This window comes from Coturnix japonica, chromosome 28 (assembly GCF_054131305.1).
Source record: "Coturnix japonica strain WE chromosome 28, WE-NBRP24, whole genome shotgun sequence".
Lineage (NCBI taxonomy): Eukaryota > Metazoa > Chordata > Aves > Galliformes > Phasianidae > Coturnix > Coturnix japonica.
Window position 1 is genome coordinate 3,514,600 of NC_140690.1, and position 17,762 is coordinate 3,532,361.

General features: G+C 45.3%; 1 protein-coding gene and 1 long non-coding RNA gene across 2 annotated transcripts; both read left to right on the plus strand.

Annotated features, from left to right (window-relative positions):
• The first annotated feature begins 4,532 nt into the window (after positions 1-4,532).
• On the plus strand, positions 4,533-9,388 carry LOC107307463 (uncharacterized). Its single transcript, XR_014937673.1, has 4 exons — positions 4,533-5,193; positions 6,002-6,129; positions 8,548-8,693; positions 9,162-9,388. It is a non-coding gene; the product is annotated as an uncharacterized LOC107307463 (long non-coding RNA).
• Positions 9,389-10,013: 625 nt separating this feature from the next.
• Positions 10,014-12,302, plus strand: LOC146756069 (rho GTPase-activating protein 32-like). Its single transcript, XM_085524792.1, has 2 exons — positions 10,014-10,191; positions 10,435-12,302. The coding sequence occupies exons 1-2, from the start codon at positions 10,014-10,016 to the stop codon at positions 10,917-10,919; spliced, it is 663 nt and encodes a 220-aa protein (XP_085380918.1). The 3' UTR covers positions 10,920-12,302.
• The last annotated feature ends 5,460 nt before the right edge of the window (positions 12,303-17,762 follow it).

Genomic DNA, 17,762 nt, shown 5'->3' on the forward strand with positions numbered 1-17,762 from the left:
TTTGTTTTCCTACCAGATTTGCTGAATCTGGGATTGATGTTTCAATCTCTTGCAGGTCGGAGATCTGGTGAGCATTGTTGATATGAGGACATATCAACAGGCTGAGCCCCTGGGGGAGAGGCAAGCGTGGCTTTGAGGTAGGCACACGTTTTTGACTAGAGAGCACAACTTCAGTAGAGTTGGGAATCTCAGCTTGGAGCTGCTCTGCCTGCACAGGATGGCTGCTGGATGCAAACAGTTGCCCTGTGTCACTGTCAGTGGACCTTCCCTTTGGCTCTGGGCTCGGGCTAATGCTCACCTGTCTTTTTGTTCTAGTTACAGGTTGGGCTTTTCCCTGGTGAGTGCATGGAACTCATCAGCGGAAAAGTTCCCTATTCCCTCTTCAATTCATTGCCAAAGCCAGGTGCGTAATTTACATTTGACAAAGCGAGTTAGTCAAATAGGGTCAGAACGCTACTTTCAGTGGGTTTGTTTATGCCCAAGTTCAGCAAGCTTAGAAAGAGAACTACAGTAATCTCCTTGGGCACCTCCAGGGATGGGGAAAATCCATTCTTGCGTGTCCTTGTTGGGAATGTTCTTCCCGTTGTTACATGCTCTGTCGAATGCGTTGCGCTCAGCTTCGTCCAACCGAGCCAGGCCTGAAATGAACTGGTTTCTTTGTTTTGTTGCACAGAGCCAAAGAAATGGGGCAAGCTCATCAACCGCCTTCGTTCCCTGGTGAAGGCCAGCCCCAGGAGAGCGAAGCAGCCTGAGCCTCCGACATTCTCCGGATCCATGTCCTTGCTTGACATCGTTGAGAGGTATTTAGCCTTCAGGACTTGAGGGCTGACCTGTAGGAATGGAAGCATCCTCTGCTGTTTGAAACAGAGGGCGTTTCTAAGCTGTGTTTCAGCAGAAAGCAGGCAATGCCCGGAACAGGCAACTTTTGGCCAGGGCTCGGTGCAGCTCTTCCCTCACCCTGCACCACGTCTGACAGCATGCTCTGTTTTCTCTGCAGAATGAGTTCTCCCAGTAAGAGGGCAGAGTCAGCAGCTGGCAGTTGGTGTTCCTGCTTCTGCCTGGGCAAACCATCCCCTGTGGCCAAACGCCGACTGCAGAGCAGTGCCAGGGAGCCCTCTGAAGCAGAAGTCTTGGTCCTGGCAGGTAAGGGTGCAAGTCCAGCTTACAAAACACTGCTTGTCAGCAACACAGGTAGAATTCATGCTTTCAGTGGGCTTGTACCTCCTTCTGGCGTTCAAGTCCGTGCCTGACATCTTCAGTTGACACCTGTCTTTCCCAAATGAGTCTCTTGTCAACACAAGAGCTGGACCTGCACGTGGATCACTTTCAAGACAGTGACACTGTTGCTAGAAGCCTATTTGCTTCTGCCCACCACCACTACATAGCCAAATGGCAAGAATCTCCATGGTTCATCTTGCGAACGTTCGACACTAACCACTGTACATCTACTCCTTCCTAGGTGACCCGAGCCCTTGTATATCCCCAAGACGCAGGGCATGTTACGATGATGCATCTTCCATCAATGAAGAGTTGTTACTAAGCACAGGATGCTGCAGTTCAGATGAAAGCCTTCCGTATAACATCAGCTATCAAGAGAAGAAGGTCATCATCGTTGAAGCCCTCATTCATCCCATCCCTACTGAAGCTGCTGACCTGAGCCTGCCAGACACCTCAGGCACCAGCCTGGACTCAATGTCTCTGCAGTGCAGCCCAGCCCAAGCACAGCCCGAGTGCCCCGACAGCAGCACCACCATGCAGGCTCAGGTCAGCATCACCGAGGAGAAGCTGAGCATCTCGCAGGGGGGCACAGAATCAGGACACGAGTCCCAGGCTCTGGGCAACAGCATGGTCTCTGAGCAGCTCTCATGATTACAAGAGAGGATGAGTCCCATCTTTCCTCCAGACCTCACACCCCCTCCTTTCTCCTATTGAATAAAGGCACGCTCATGCTCAATCAACGCCTTGACTGAATTCCGAGTTTTCATTCGCAGAGATTGGGATGAGTGCAAGAAACATCAAGGCAGCTCAGCTTACAACACTCTGGCTGTGGGGTTTGTGCGGCCGAGCTCTGGGTGTGTTCCCATTTTGCCTGACTTTGGGATGCCTGCAGCGAGAGCTCTGCTGCCGTTGTGTATGGCAGCAAATAGTCTCTAGCATCCTGGATGCTGCTCATGAAAACCTCAAGCTTCCCGGCTGTAGCTCTGTGATGCTTTTCAGGGCCTTTTGATGCTCTTCGATGCCGTAGCTGCTCCCTAACACCTCTGTCCTCCCACCGTGTCCATTCCTGGCTCCCACCTGTGAGCTGTCCCTGCAGATCATCTCCAGCCCTGCCATCATCGCGCTGCAGCAGGAGGAGCTCGCCCTGACCAACATCAGGCAGTGCTGCCTGCCTCTCTCACTCTCTAGACCAAGTGTAACTACGCTGTCGTGGAGACAAATGCTTTCTGTCACATCCTCCATCCCCGCAGACATTTACTGGTAGGTGGCTCTTGCAGAAGAAGATTCAAGCAGCAGAACCTTTTGCTAAGCTACAGCACACGAATGCTACAAAAGCAGGAACAACCCACAAGATCTGGGTCTGTTTGTCCTGCACAGGCATGCACTAACTGCGTTTGATAGTACCCCCCATCCTTGATTTCCTTCCCTGCTTCTTGTCTGATGGTGCTGCTGAGCCAGGAACAAGCTGCCTAGTGTGGGAGAGCATGGTGCAGAGCTGTGCTGGGACCTCCTCCCCTTCCTCTGCTGCAGATCAGTGCCCCACACGTGCCATCGGGATGCTCTGGCACGGGATGTGCCTCCAACCCAAAGCTCCTTCCCACCTCCCAGGGAAAAACAAAGCAACCCAAGCATCTCCAGCAAAGCTGCCCAGCAGACAGCAGGGAATGCAAACAGCTTCTGGCTGCTCCCCTGCACTCCTGTCCTAAGTAAGAGACCCTACGAGGACTGGCTGGGAAATCAGTGCATGACACACGTGAGTGTGCACAGGATTGTGCAAAGCAGTGGGGTTCCACGAGTTTGTGTGTGTGTGTATCTCTGCTGTTATGAAAGCATGGGAAGACTTACTGAGTCCCAGATAATTACTTATCCTCAAATGATTTTTCCTGGCCAAATTTAGAGCCTCTCACAGGTAATCGAGACCAACAGGCTGTTGTTGCACAATCAACAGGCACAATCTCGATGATCAGCTGAGGAAAATAAAGCATCATGCCAAGGGTACTAGATAAGTGAGCAGCTTGAGATCTGCACATTTATGTGATACTCATGGTGTTAGACAATATTTGCTTAGTGAGGTCACATTGAATGAAAGCAAAATATAAGATGAATGAAAATATGCACAGGAGAAGAAGCCTCTGAGGCTTCTGAAGTGTTATGATCAGAAGACATAAACTCTGTTAAAGCAAACATTTCTCTCTATTTTTTGTGTTATTCCAGGCAGGCCTTGATTACCGCCTGAACACATGTTGAGGAAGCCCAGCTTATGCAGCACCAGAGCTAATCCAGGGCAAAGCGTCTATTGGCTCAGAGGGATGTAGAGCGGTGTTTGTTTTCCCCTCTTTCCCTTCCCTCTGCACAAAGCATTGAAAGGCAGTGGAGCTAAGGTAGGCTCTCTTGGTTTCCCTTCTGAATTCTGCTAGGTTGCATTGCTTGGTAGCTCTCAGAAGCTGTCAGTGGCCACAGACTAGAAAAGTGCAATTGGTCTCAGTTCACACAGCTGGCTGGTTTGTCTCAGGCTAATCCTGAACTGCCTCAAGCGACTGCTTTGGGGCTCTACAGAACAGCAGCTTCAGAGATCTCTTTCTATTACTAAGTTTTTGAAAGAGCAATTTGCTCTGTTAATTATCCATCATTTTTGTGCAATCTGTTTTTCCTTTCATGATGACATTATGATGGCACTCTACAGGAGGATACCAGTGGGTATCAGTGGTGCTAGAATACACTGAGAAGGGAAATAGCTGAGCTTGACAAGAGGCCTTGCTTTTCGGATGGCAGAACATGCTGAGCTGTGGGTAGAAAGGCCTGTCTGCTGAATATTGTCCCTGTTTTTGCTGCTTTGTCTACCAGTATTTTGTGGATTTGGTTCTACGCTTGGTTGGCCTATGTGGCACTGTAGCCTAATTCTGTACCATGGTAGCATACAGAATTTAAGGAGAAGTATTTTCTTGCCAATGGGCGGATTTTTTGTATCTGGTTCTTCAACTGGCTGCTCCCTATACTATCTGTAGTAAAAATAGAGACACATCATTTGATTTCCCAGAAATGAATGTTCCTAAATGCCAGCTCTTCTCATGTGTATGAAGAGCAAATTCTGCATTTGCTATTAGAATTTCCTCCAGAATCAGGAGGTAATGTAGGACCCCACAGATTGCCTTCAGAATTCAACAGGAAGTTGTGTTTCTTTTCGGAGAACTTAATCAGAATGCAGTATAAAAATTGATAATCACATGGGTATTAAGGTACAGGCTTGCTATTTCTGCACTGAATTTGTTTTTATTTTACATGGTTGTGATCTGAAAGTTGCTTCAAACGCAGGCACCTCGGCACTGTTGTGTAACTGAATTTCACACATTATAGACCCTCAAATATCCTGGAATCTAAAACTCTGACTTGTTTTAAGTCTGCTGCTTGAGTCTATTCAGGGTCATAGTGTCTGTGTGAAGTGGAGTGTGTGGGGAGATTGTTGCTGCAGATCCTGGGAAGTTGCTGTGTATTTGCAGACAATGGCTGCTGTTGGTCACTGGGTGCCACTGTTCCTCTGCAGAACAGCTGTGCTGTGCATGCAGCACAGCATGCTGTGCACGCCATGGAACTAGGAATCAAGAAGAGATAGAAGCGTCACTTCTGCTCTAGTAAAAGGTCTCATCTGCTGACAGGCTTTTGTACTTGAATTCAGAACTCAGGACCTGTTGCCACAGAGGTACTAGTTGCTGAATTTGGATGACTCTTTGTGTTTTCTCCTTGTAATAAGTAGCCATAACTCTAACTATTTAAAAAAGAATCTGAAATCATGGCTAATTATTGACTGCTGCACAGCAGAACACTACCACGGTGAGATTGGGCTGTGAGATGACTTGAAAGCTGTTTCCTCAGTATAGGTCTTATTCTTGCAGCTGGGACACCTTGATGAAGACTGTGTAACAGCTTTCTGTGTTTCACAACAAGAGAAGAGAGAGTAGATCAGCATTAACATCAGAGGTAATAAACGTATGTCAGTAATCCTCTGTATTTAAGCCCACTCCTACAGTAAATAACCTTACTGTATGAACAGACTCTAACACTCACTTATTCTCAAACATGAAATATTTCACACCTTTCAGAGGTAAGGTACCACTGCAGAACTTCATAGTCTACCTAATAACTACATTTCTGAAGTTCACATTTATTCATTTTTTTCTCCTTTAATTGTATTTTCTCAGCCTTTCTGTTATATTTTTCCATGCTGAAATCCTAGGTACAGGGAATAAAGCGAACAATCGACCTACAAGGGAAAAAGTTCTTCAGTTCAAGTCTGTGATATTTTCACAGTCTTAATTCAAAGGACTTCTAATGCCTGATAAGTAATTCAAGCTTATTATACTACACTGAGTCTGTCAAGCATTGTACCCACGGTTCTCATACTAGTCAAAAAGCTGCTGAAAATCCAGCTGAATGTCGATGCTCCTTGGAGCTGGGCTGGAACTTGGCACACAGAAATGGGAGTCCAGCTGAAATGCTGTACAAACTGAATTAGTAGGAGCTTTGCCATTCACTTCAATAGAGAGATTCTGGCACCAGCTTTAGTTTTCACTTCCAGCAATTGTACAATACACTAACTTTCAAGCAAAAATGAGTGTAGTCTGCTTCTTGATCTCAGACATATTGTGTGAATTAGCTGAGGCCTGAAACTACCCTAATGTGATCAGACGTGAAGGTTGCACATCAAGGGGAAAATATGGCAGACATGCAGAATTTTTCTTTGTACTGACAATGTTTCTGAAGAGATCTAAATCCTCTTGTTTTCTAGTGGGATTACAACCAGTTGTGGCAATCTATCTCTTGCTTCAGTCTAAGAAGGCTCGTGGCAAGCACATTCCCTTGAGATTTCCATCCCAAAGAGGACGTGCCAGTACCACAGAGTCAGGAAGCCTGGGGGTAAGTTTTAGAGTTCAGCACAAGGTTCTGGTCAAAATGCCTCTGTGTGCTGAAGCTCTGCCCGGGTAAACAGTCTGGTGGCCTAAACATCGGTGAGGGAGCATGTGTGCAACCAGTCTTGGTCATCAAATCTTGTTCTATGATAAGGCCACCCACTCAGTGTATGAAGGCAAAGGATGTAATCTTTCTAGATTTCAGGGAGGCCTTTGATCCTGTCCCTTTGGCTGCATGTTCCCAACCTCTCGCTCAGCCACGTAGACCAATAGTACTATTGAGGTTTGAGATCTTTCTGCTGTGGATGGGTTCCTTTTGTTATCTCTTGGTGGTGTTATCTCTTTTCTCCAGTCATCAGGGCTGTAAGATCTGTCAATGCTTGCAAAGTCTGTCCATTTCCTCTTTCTGACTTCCTTCTCTTGCAGTTAGAGTAAGCTCTGTGGCCTTCCTTACTTGCAGCTGGGCTAAAGTCCAGCAGTCTGTGGCATTGGGCTTCAGCAAGTTTAACTGCATCTTCTAGGCAAGTTCTGGGCAAGATTATTCTACTCAGGAAGCACAACAAATCAGAGAACAAAAATAGCCTCATGAAAATAGAAGCATAGAATGGCTTGGATTGGAAGGGTCCTTGAAGATGACGTAGTCCCACACCCAAGCTATAGGCAGGGATACCTCCCTGTAGACCAGGTTGCTGGAACGTCCTACCCAGCCTGGCTTTGAATGCTTCCAGGGAGGAGGCATTCACAACCTTGCTGGGCAACCTGCTCTGGTGTCTCACCAAACCCACAGTAAAGAATTTCTTCCTAATATCCAATCCAAATCTACCTTCTTCCCATTTAAAGCCATTTGCCCTCATTCTGTTGCTACCTGCCCTTATAAAAAGTCCCTCCCCAGCCTTCCCTGTAGGCCCTCTTCAGATACTGGAAGGCCACTCTAAGGTCTCCTTGGAGTCTTCTCCAGGCTGCAGAGCCCCATCTCTCTCAGCCTGTGCACATAGCAGAGGTGCTTTCAGCCCTCTCTGATCACCTTCATGGCCCTCCTCTGGACCTGCCTGAACAACTCCAAGTCCTTCTTGTGTTGAGGGCTCCAGAACTGCATGCAGTGCTCCAGATGGGGTTTCAATGAGAGGAGTGTGGAGGGGCAGCACCACCTCCCTCCACCTGCTGGTCATGCTTCTATGCTTTAAGGCTTATGCTTTAAGGTCCTATATGCTTTTAGGTTTAGATAGTGCAGTCGCCTCACCTCTTCAGGTTTATCTATGAAGGTCCCTTCCAAGTGAACCGTGCTGATCCAGACAGTTCGGACTGCTCATTAAATGTTTTAAAATGTTTTATTAAGTTGGGCTGGTCCTACGAAGTAGTATGACTGCAGTAAGCAGTGTACATGGTGCGCTGTGAGTACTGCACACATTCCTCTTGGCAGCTTGTGGAACAGAAATTGTGCATTGTTTGGATTGTGTAAGCATTCCTGTTGGTCTCTTGTGATGCTTACCTTCTTAGAGCACCTTTCCACGTTTGGCTCTACATATTTTGATACCTTACTTGTTCTGTTTGGCTTAGCAGGGAAGGTCTTCTTCTGAAGCATCCTCAGTCTTGGTCTGGGCAGCATACTTAGAAATGACATGGACATTAATGAGTGGGTGGTCAAAGGGGGGAAGATCTCACCTTTCTGATCTGTTTCTATTTAGAAGACACGGTCCTGGAGAGGATTTGGTTTCCTTGTTTCCTGGAGACTTGGATTCTTAGATGGTTTTGACTGCAGCTATTTCTGATGTTAATTCCTTTTTCTGTACTTTAGTAGCCAAGTGCACATGGAGTGCTTGGGAATTGTCTGAAGTTGCCAGGTTGCTTGTGATCACATATGTAACGTGGAGTTATGTGTGGTGCCAGTGATAATTCAGTGTGATGAACTTGAAGGCTTTCAGTAGAATTGCAGCCCTAATATAAACAATGACTTGAACGCTGGAATTCTGTGTAAAATCATTAGCTAGCTTGTGGTCCAGGTCTTCAAACCAAAGGCTGTGAGGTGCTGCTCTTGTTGACACAGGCTGTGAAAGATGACTTGAGCTCTAAGAGTAATTTCCCTTCTGCTCTTGATATGAATGTCAAATCCACAATTACAGTGTTAAGAACATAATATAAAAGTTGGTGCTGCTGGCCTGTGGACTTCCATTAGCTGTTAGCCATAGTTTGGAACTTGCAAAGCAATCATATTTAGATTTTAGTGATGAAATCTTCTGATGAAATCTTCTCTTGTTTAGCTGGGACTGCTGTGTCCTTGATCATCCAGGAGAATTTCGTAGGTGGCGATGCTGATTGCCCACTGCGGAAGTCTCCAGAGCCCAGTTGGACTGCTTTGGGCTGCAAAAATTCAGACCTGGGGAAACAGTCTTGGAGGAATGACTTGTAAAATCTGCCTTTTCTTCAGATCCCAGCAGAGCCAGTCAGCCTGCGCCAGTGGAGGAGCTGCTGCCTTGGAAGTCCAGACGCAGACAGCAGTGGTGGAATTCATCATTAGCCACACAGACGGCCTCTTTGGCTCCAAATCCACGTCAGCCATGGGAGAGGGAGCAGGTGAGCGTCTTCCTCCATTAGCTTGATCTTGATCCAATCGAGGCCATGATCTTTCAAATACGCTTTGACTCTCAACGGGACAGGGGGCTTCTGGGCTTAGATGAGAACATGGCACCTTGTTGCTGGGTCCTGAGAATGTGCGAGGCCAGACTTTACATGGAGAAAACCATCCCTGCCTTTATGATGTTTTGAATGGAGGTGAAGCATGATTGAAGTGTGGCAGCAAAGATTTCTGAGTTCCCAGGCCTGTCTTCTAGGATTTTGTTTTTTTAATGCCTGTTTCGTTACAGAGAGCAGCTCTTAATTATGACTGTGTCCTTTGCCTCGAGCATACCTCTGAGCACCCAGTTACTTTGAGCTCCTCTTCTTCGTGTGGCAGAGATAAGCAAGTCTGAGAAAAATGCAGAACGGGGATGGCTGTGCTGCTGCTTTCTGATCCTCCGTCTTACCTGTGGTTTTCCCTTGCAGGGCGCAATACTCTACCTGGTCCCAAGTCTGTGTTGGAGTCTCCTACTGCCACAAAGCTGCTCACTGTGCAGGAGGCACAGGCTCTGAGAAGCAGCCAGAGCAGCTCTCCTGCTGTGACACGAAGCAGTGAAATTGAAGTGGAGGAGATTTCAGGGAGATTCCACACAATCATTGATTTTCCATCTGAAACGTAAAGAGGACTTCCCTTTCCAGCCCCTATCATAACTGGTCAGGTGGGCTTTATTGGTTTACTTTTTGCCCATTATATCTCTGAGTACTCAACTAACGCACAGTTGCCGAATGGGCTCAGTGGAGCCACACAAGGTGCCTTTCCTTCCTGGTTGGGCAGGCAGTCACGCGATGCAGAAAGCCACGCTGGCGTCTATCCTGGCCTGTGCTGGCTGTACCTGGAAACGTTGGGGTTTTCCAGATTTCAGGGCCACATGCCTGAAACCAGTTCCTGTTCTCCTCTAAGGAGAGCTGTTGGTCAGACTTGCCGGCACTAGAAATTAGAGATAGCAGTGAGCTGAGGCTGAGGTGGTGTTAGTGTAAGATGCAGGGATGCTTTAGAGCCTTTCTTATGGCTGCACCATTCCTCAGAAAGCAGTTACACCTGCCAGCTCCTGTCCTGTCCGGCTGTGGAGCCTTTGCTCACATGCTCTGCATCTTGCTTGACATGGTTGAGAGGAATGTAGCCAGCAGGACTTGAGGGCTGACCTGTAGGAATGGAAGCATCCTCTGCTGTTTGAAACAGAGCGCGTTTCTAAGCTGTGTTTCAGCAGAAAGCAGGCAGTGCCAGGAATGGGCAACAATTAACAAGGGCTCGGTGCAGCTCTTCCCTCACCCTGCACCATGACTGACAGCATGCTCTGTTTTCTCTCCAGACTGAGCTCTCCCAGACAGAGGAAGGAATCACCAGCTGGCAGTTGGTGTTCCTGTTTCTGCCTGCGCAAACCATCCCCTGTGGCCAAACGCCAACTGCAGAGCAGTGCCAGGGAGCCTTCCGAAGAAGGACTCGTGGTCCTGGCAGGTAAGGGTGCAAATCCAGCTTTCAAAACACTGCTTGTCAGCAACACGGGTAGAATTCACACTTTCAGTGGGCTTGTACCTCCTTCTGGCATTCAAGCCCATGCCTGACATCTTCAGCTGAGCCCTGTTTTCCCAAAGGAGCCTCTAAGGCTGTTTGAAGCCTACTTGACAGGCAGCACCAAGCCTTTGTGTCCATGGGCAGAGAAAGTTGAATGCTAACCCCTGTGTATCCACTCCTTCCTAGGTGAATCGAGCCCCTGTGAACCCAGAAAAGCCAGGTCAGGTGCTGGTGGCTCAGAGAGTGCTTCCATCAACAGAGACCTCATGGGAAGCACAAGTCGCTGCAATTCAAATGAGAGCTGTCCGTGTGCCAGCAGTGATGGAGAGAAGGAGATCATCGTTGTTCAGGCACTCATTTCTCCCAGCTCTGCTGAAGGGGCTGATCTGAGCCTGCCAGAAAACACAATCACCAGCCTGGACTGTGGCCTGGTGCCTTTGCAGAGCAGCCCAGACCAAACACAACCCGAGTGCCTCGACAGCAGCACCTCCAAGCAGGACGAAGTCACTGTCACTGAGGAGCAGCCGAGCCTCTTGGAGGGGGACTTGGAGTCAGGCCTCCAGTCCCAGGCACCCGGCAGCAGCACGAGCTCCAAGCCACTCTCTCCTCAACAACAAAGCATGAGTCATGTCTTTCCCATGGACCACTCACATCCTCCTTTCTCCGAGTGACTAAAGGCACGCTCATGCTCAATCAACAGGATGGGATGTTGGAAGAAGAAATGCTTAGAAGAGAAAATTTCCAGTGTTCATTTTAAAATATGGCATTTTAAAAAGAGAAGAAGATAGAATAAGCAGATGTTGACAGATAAAGGGCACCTCATCAAATGCTGGGAAAGTCCATCTTGAGGAAACTTGGATAAGAGCAGAAAATAACTGTTTATGGATATACCCAATCACTAAAAATACCACCCTGAGTGCCAGCTCATGGCCCCAGACCCTTTTCTTCATTTCAAGAGCTGTCATCACAGAGGGCATCTTCCTGAGCTGGAGACCCTGAAGTAAAAGAATCCTTGGTCCTCAGTTAGTCCATGTAACTGATTTGCCTCGGAGCTGTGAACGTCACAGTGCACTGCTGAAAAACTGGCAGAGTTTCCTTGGAAACCCTGTTTTGAATTTAGCAAAGTTCATCAAATCCAACAAGATTCAGAGGAAATGTTACAGGAGCAACGAGTTGATATTTTCTCTGAAACTTCCTGGTAGGAGCACTAGAAATGTGGTCAGAAGTCTTTGTGGCATATGTAGGCCTCTTTTAAGAGATCAACATCACCTTTTGCAAAACAGAAAGATGTGGTGATTCATTCACATGAATACTGTGCCTTAACTCCACTTGTACCTGCCAAAGATCCCGCTACCTTCTCAGCTCAGTGAAGATTTGGCCTGCTGTATGCCCTGAATTATGGTATGGTCTTACCAGATTTTCCGAGTGAAATAACACATGACCAAACACTGCTCCTACTTCAGAATATATCCTGAGTTCATCCCACCTAATACAGACAGAATCATCTTATTCTCTGTTATTAGAGTATGAGAGATGGTTTGCATTGTTGACTAAACATACTTTTAGCACCATAGAACCATAGAATATCCCAGTTTGGAAGGAACCCAAAAAGATCATCAAGTACAACTCCTGGATCCACACAGGACTACCCAAAAATCAGACCCTGTGTCTGAGAGCACTGTCCAAAATACTTCTTGAAATCTGGCAAGCTCAGTGCTGTGACTACTTAATCTGGGGAGGCTGTTCCAGGGCCCAATCACCCTAAATCTTAGTTCCGTTGATTCCTGAGAATTTCTTGGATGACCACGTTCCTATGTCATATGTATCCAGGTTTGATTGCATGAACCAAGCAGATCAATGTGATCTCATCCTCAACAATTTTGCATAAACCTAAAAGCACTGAATTTTGTAAATGGGAAAGAAACACAGAACAGACACAGTTCTTATTCAAACTATAAAATGTCTAGATGTTTCATGGGAAAAAAAAATTTATATTGAATATATTTATATGTAAATTTAATTGTACTGTAGAAATAAAAGAACATCAAAAATAATGAGAAAATGTGCTGTTGTTTTATTCATCTTCACAATGATGATGAAGAAAATTAAGTACAGAAGGATTTGGCCCAATATTCACTGACTTGCGTTGTCCCAGATTAGACTTCTCTAAGTGTAAACTCAGAGACCGAAACTACTGTCTTGATGTTCAGATGTCCTTTGCCCAAACCAGTGGGGTTGCTCAGGTGTGTGTAGGTCAGTGGGTATGTGTGCAAGGACGAGCATGCACATATATGTGTGTGCACAGGGGTGTGCAGAGTGTTGGAGCTGCACAAGGACATTGTGGTACCGGTGTGTGCGTGCACTTTGGGAGTGAAAGGAAGGGGTTACACATGTGTGTCTAATGTCTGGACTGTGGCAGCAAAGAGGCTGCAGTGTTGTTCTCTGTAGGAAGAGGCCAGTAGTTGCCCCATGTCAGACAGAACCAGTTCAAGTGCTGGCCAAAGCTGAGTCAAGGAGTGATGCTGCTGGCTCTTCTGTGATAACTTTGTTAAGGAAGGTTAAAACCACTGCATAGCATATGTGAGAGCTATGAGCAAGAATGATGTGAGACAAACAGCCCTGCAGTCACCAAGGTCAGTGAAGAAGGAGGAGAGGAGGCTTAGTGGACATGGTGGTGATGGACTGATGATTGGGCTGGATGATCTAAGTGGTCTTTTCCAGCTCTCATGATTCTATCATTCTGTGACAGGTGATGTTAGTTTTGTTGACAGGTTCAGCAAGGTGAACTGGGACCAGAGGTACATCCCAAAACCTTTGAGTTGCTGGACTGGAGATAATCTTCCCAAAATAACTAATGAAAATAGTAGAACCATAAAAGGAATTTCTTTATCAGTAAGAGAAAAAGGGAGGGATCCTTTGGCTAATGAAGGCCTGATTTGGCAAAGCCAGAGACAGTTTGCTTTGCACCACATTTATTTGACTTTCCAGAATGGTGTACTTACTTTCCAGGTATTTCTAAACAGTGGTTTTTTATTTACAAACATGGCTAACAGCAGGTTAAAAATTCTTTCTTTTCTTTGTTTCCTTTCTGCTAAGAATGAATGAATTTAATGTAGTCTTTTTCTTGCTTCCTTCTTTACAAAGGAGACAGCTGCTGCATCATGGTAAACAAACATTCAGATGGTTTGGAGAACAAGTCCTTACACAGACTACAGTGTACAGCAATAAAGGGCACACACAGCAACATGCAAGACATTCATTCAGCCTCCAAACACTTCTCCCTGTTGACCAATTCAGAACATATTAAACCATTTAAGAAGGGCATTAAGCTTTAGAGTAGATGGGATGTTTTATACCTTGTAGTTTTCTCCAGCTCCCATAGTAAGCAAGGAAAAACAGAACAATAGTAATAAAAACATACACATACAAAGCAAACAAACAAACAAACAAACAAGCAAAAAACACTGACAGAAAAAGAATATACCTCCCAGGGTGTCAGGATCCTTTATATCTAATCCTCAAGGCAGAGGATGAAAGCTTTGTCTTTTCTAGGTAACTTGTGGCTAAGACTGGGAGCTGGGAGGACTTTATACTTTTCCTGACCAGGTGCTATGTAAACTAAATACAGAAAATAGTCAAATAACTATAACATATATAACATATATATTTATATGTAGGTATTTTAAAATCCCAGACCTTAAGCCTGAAGTTCCTTGAATGACTGGAGCTTTTAAATAGTGTTTTGATAGGAATTCTCTCAGCTGTCTAAGAGTGCAGCTGGTCAAATCCACAAGCAAGCACGAACGATAAGCTTCATTTATAAGAGCAAACACATAAGAACAACATGGAGGGAATAGTTCTTAGTTTCTTGAGTGAACTAACCCAGGCACCGTGTAGCCTCTACTATTGCTGTTCCTGAAGGAGAATCTGTTCCTCCCTTTATTTCTGAGCTTCACCCACCTCTACCACCTCTCACAAGAAGTGTGTTTTGGGGGAATATTCATATGGAGTCGAAAGGAGCTGGCTGTTCTATCCAATCAAGAATGGGAAGGCATATGACCTGTAGATTAGAAGATAATCCAAATATGTCACAAGAAATCTCTCCATTTATTTTAACAGCTCACTTGGAAGCTGTGGAAGAATTATCACCTATTTATAAACAAGATAGTGAGAGATAAAATTCCATTGTACAGTGAAATCCATGAGATAACAAAGACAGAAAGTCAGTAAGTCCATCTGCCACAGCAAGCTCTGAGCTGGAAGCACTGATCTCAGACGCATATCAGCTACCATTTAGTTATGCTAACTACATGTTTATACCACCTGTGCATATAGACCTGGTATGGCTGAGTCCCCAAGCATTAGCAGGGAGAGCGAAAATGACTTTGTAATATTATATTGGCGCTTAGAAATTCAATTTGAATATTGCTCCCAACATTTATCTAGTTCCTTCCGTTGCTCCTTGTGGGGCATATTCTCCAAGCCCTTCACAAGCCTTGTTCAAGTCATTAATCTCTGGACAACTACATGCCTGCAGCTCCCCTCGGGAATTCCTTAAAGCTGCAGTGAGACAAGGCACACAAGAGAAACTTTGCTATGCACAGCAGGCTGAGCCCTCCTGCAGTCCCAGCTATGGAGTGCTCTGCACAATCTGTCTCTTTTTGCTCCTGATGTGCAGAGGTTTGATCTGCTTTTGCACCAGCAAGAGAGAAGTGGCACCTCACACTTATATTTCTGAATATTCTTGCTGCATTCAGTGGGATGTAAGCAATAAATAAAGAAATAAAATAAAAATATTATTGCTTTGGTTCTCAAAAAAAAAAAAAAAAAGAACTGCCCAGCTTAATTTTGCTCCAGATCCTTCACTGCTTTGTTGCCTTTCACTGGACAAGATTTAGGGCCTCAATATCTTTCTTATAGTGAGGGGTCCAAAACAGAACACTGATAAACAGACCGGTACTGTGATCAATAGAACTTGAGGAAGAAATTCATCTTTCATGAGGAGCTCCTCTTTGAACAGCACCAGGAACTAAGACAGGTGTTTGATTATTTCCTGCTATGAGGCAAAGATGGATCAGCAGATACAGCTGGAATCTATCTCTCTCCTCCCCACTTTATTCCCCACCTTCAATTCTTTTTGGAAAGGAAATGCTGCAAATCTGGACTTATTTGGGAAATCACCGTGCACACAATGAAGTGAGAAAGCACCGTGCACATGAACAAGGCAAGATCCTGGATCAAGCTTTCAGTGGAAGGGAAATGCCTGAAAGGATTGAGCAAAGTCCTGGCGAAAAATACCTGGGGTTCCTGTTGGTGGGAAGCTGAACATGAGCCAGCAGTGTGCTCTCACAGCACAGAAAGTTAACCATATCCTGGGCTGCATCAAAAGAAGCACGGCCAGCAGGGCAAAGGAGGCGATCCTGCCCCTCTACTCTGTGCTGATGAGGCCTCATCTGGAGTACTGCATCCAGATGCAGAGTCCTCAGTACAGGAGAGACATGGACCTGTTGGAGCATGGACAGGTCACTGATACATGCCATAGAACTGATTCAAGGGCTGGAACACCTCTCCTATGAGGACAGGCTGAAAGAGCTGGGGCTGTTCAGCCTGGAGTACAAAAGGCTCCACGGTGACCTGAGAGCAGCCATGAAATCCTTAACAGGGGAAAGTAGAAAGAAATACAAATAAAAGAGATTTCCATTAGGATATTTAGCAACACAGTCAGTAAGGGAAGTCAGTAAGGCACAGATGATTTGCTACATACTACCAGAAGAAGAAATAAATGTTACAATTCAATGGTAAATTCAGTTGTATTCACTTTTACTTCTTCATAGACTAAGATCTGAATACATAGAAAACCAAGAGAAAATTTATTACAGGGATTATAGCTCTTTCATTAAAAATGTCTGAAACTTAATAAAGAAAGTCAGCCAGGGATGGATTTATTGACCATATCAAATATGACCCCTGACTTCAATTCTTTGTGTTGCTTTTTACAAGGAAATGTTCTCTTGGCAGTGGGGTCAGCATATTTGGTGTTGAAAGATGCTGTAGAGCAAGGACTGACTCCACTCAGACATCAGGATGCCCAGGACAAGTCGGGTTCCCAAAAGGGGAAACTACAAGCTGCCATCAACATCTCAAAGTAAAATCTCTTGGAGAAGGCAGGTTTGTGCAGAGCCAGAAAGATCATGAGGCTGCAAACACTTTCAAGGCATATTATGGTAAAAGCGAAGTTCTCCAGCACATGTAGATACCAGGAGGAGAGAGAAGGGGGTCCATGCACTGTCACTGTCTTTCCTCTGATATTCTATATAGTTCCATAGCAAATTAAATTCTTTGGCAGGTGAATTGCTGTAATAACAGAAGTAAAATAATAAAAAAAGCCATCGCCTGGGCACAATGAGGCACACTGAGAAACAGTGAAGGGACAAGAAGGAGAGACCTCAGCTTCCTCTGTTGTGGGTCTTCAAAGTGCACCTGCAGCAGTCAGCTATTTTCCCTTATTATTTGGCTCTTTTCAAGATTTTCTTTGTGATACTGTTTTTATTTTTTTATTATTTTTATTTTTCTGTTTCCTAAGAGTCTCTACATGTTGTAGGTACTTCCCTCATCCAAAATTTCCTTTCTTCTTACGATAAAAGAATACAGATTATTCCCTCAATAATGGGAAAGGACAAATAGAAGCTGCTTCACCCCATCTGAGGTCAGGCTGTTTCCACACATAGGAAAATTGCAGGTAAGTGGAGGGGATTTTATCTAAGTGTAGGAACCAGGGGTGAAAATGTTGATTTTCTCCTCTATGAGAAGGGCAGAGCCAGCCATGCACACCCACAGAGCACAGAGCTTTTCATTGCTTCTTCATTTTTAAGTAAAATCATAGGGAAACTGTCAGACAATCAATGTGCAGAAGTGGTACAATCTCTTGAAAAGCCACTTATAGATCTGCAAAACTTGCAAAAAACAATTTTCTGTTTATCCAATTGTTTTCCCATCTCCAGATAAGACCCCGTGCTCTGATCCATTTTTTGTGCGTGCATCAACAGATTTACAAAAAGAAACAAGTCAGCAACTGGCAATTTATTCAAGGTGTTGAAAGTATCAGACAGTTGGTAGATTAGAAAGCAAACTGATTCCTCCAGAATTTCTTGTGGGACTCTCAGGAAATGGGATCCAGTAGGAGCTGGTCTGAAGTGGGGACTACTCCATTTCTAAGGAACTGTACATCAATGAGGAACTAGTTCAATGCTTTCTCAATCAAAGAAAAACCTGACTTCAGTACACGTCTGACCAAATGCCCAAGCTGTACAAACCTAAGTCAAGGTGTGAATGCAACTCTCTGAAAGGAAATTTTGTCATTTATTTCATTTATTTCATTAGTAAACATGGAAGTTTGGTGGCCCTTCCAGGCAGGGAGGCTGGAGCTTCATGATCCTTGGGGTCCCTTCCAACCCGGGTCATTCTGTGATTCTGTGATTCATTTCTCTGCATTGACAAGACTATCTTCCTTGTGT

Excerpts from the sequence above, each read along its gene's own strand:
- LOC146756069 (XM_085524792.1), top strand. The coding sequence starts at position 10,014 with ATGACTGACAGCATGCTCTGTTTTCTCTCCAGACTGAGCTCTCCCAGA. Across the intron at positions 10,192-10,434 it reads AGGACTCGTGGTCCTGGCAG|GTGAATCGAGCCCCTGTGAA; the intron begins GTAAGGGTGCAA and ends ACTCCTTCCTAG.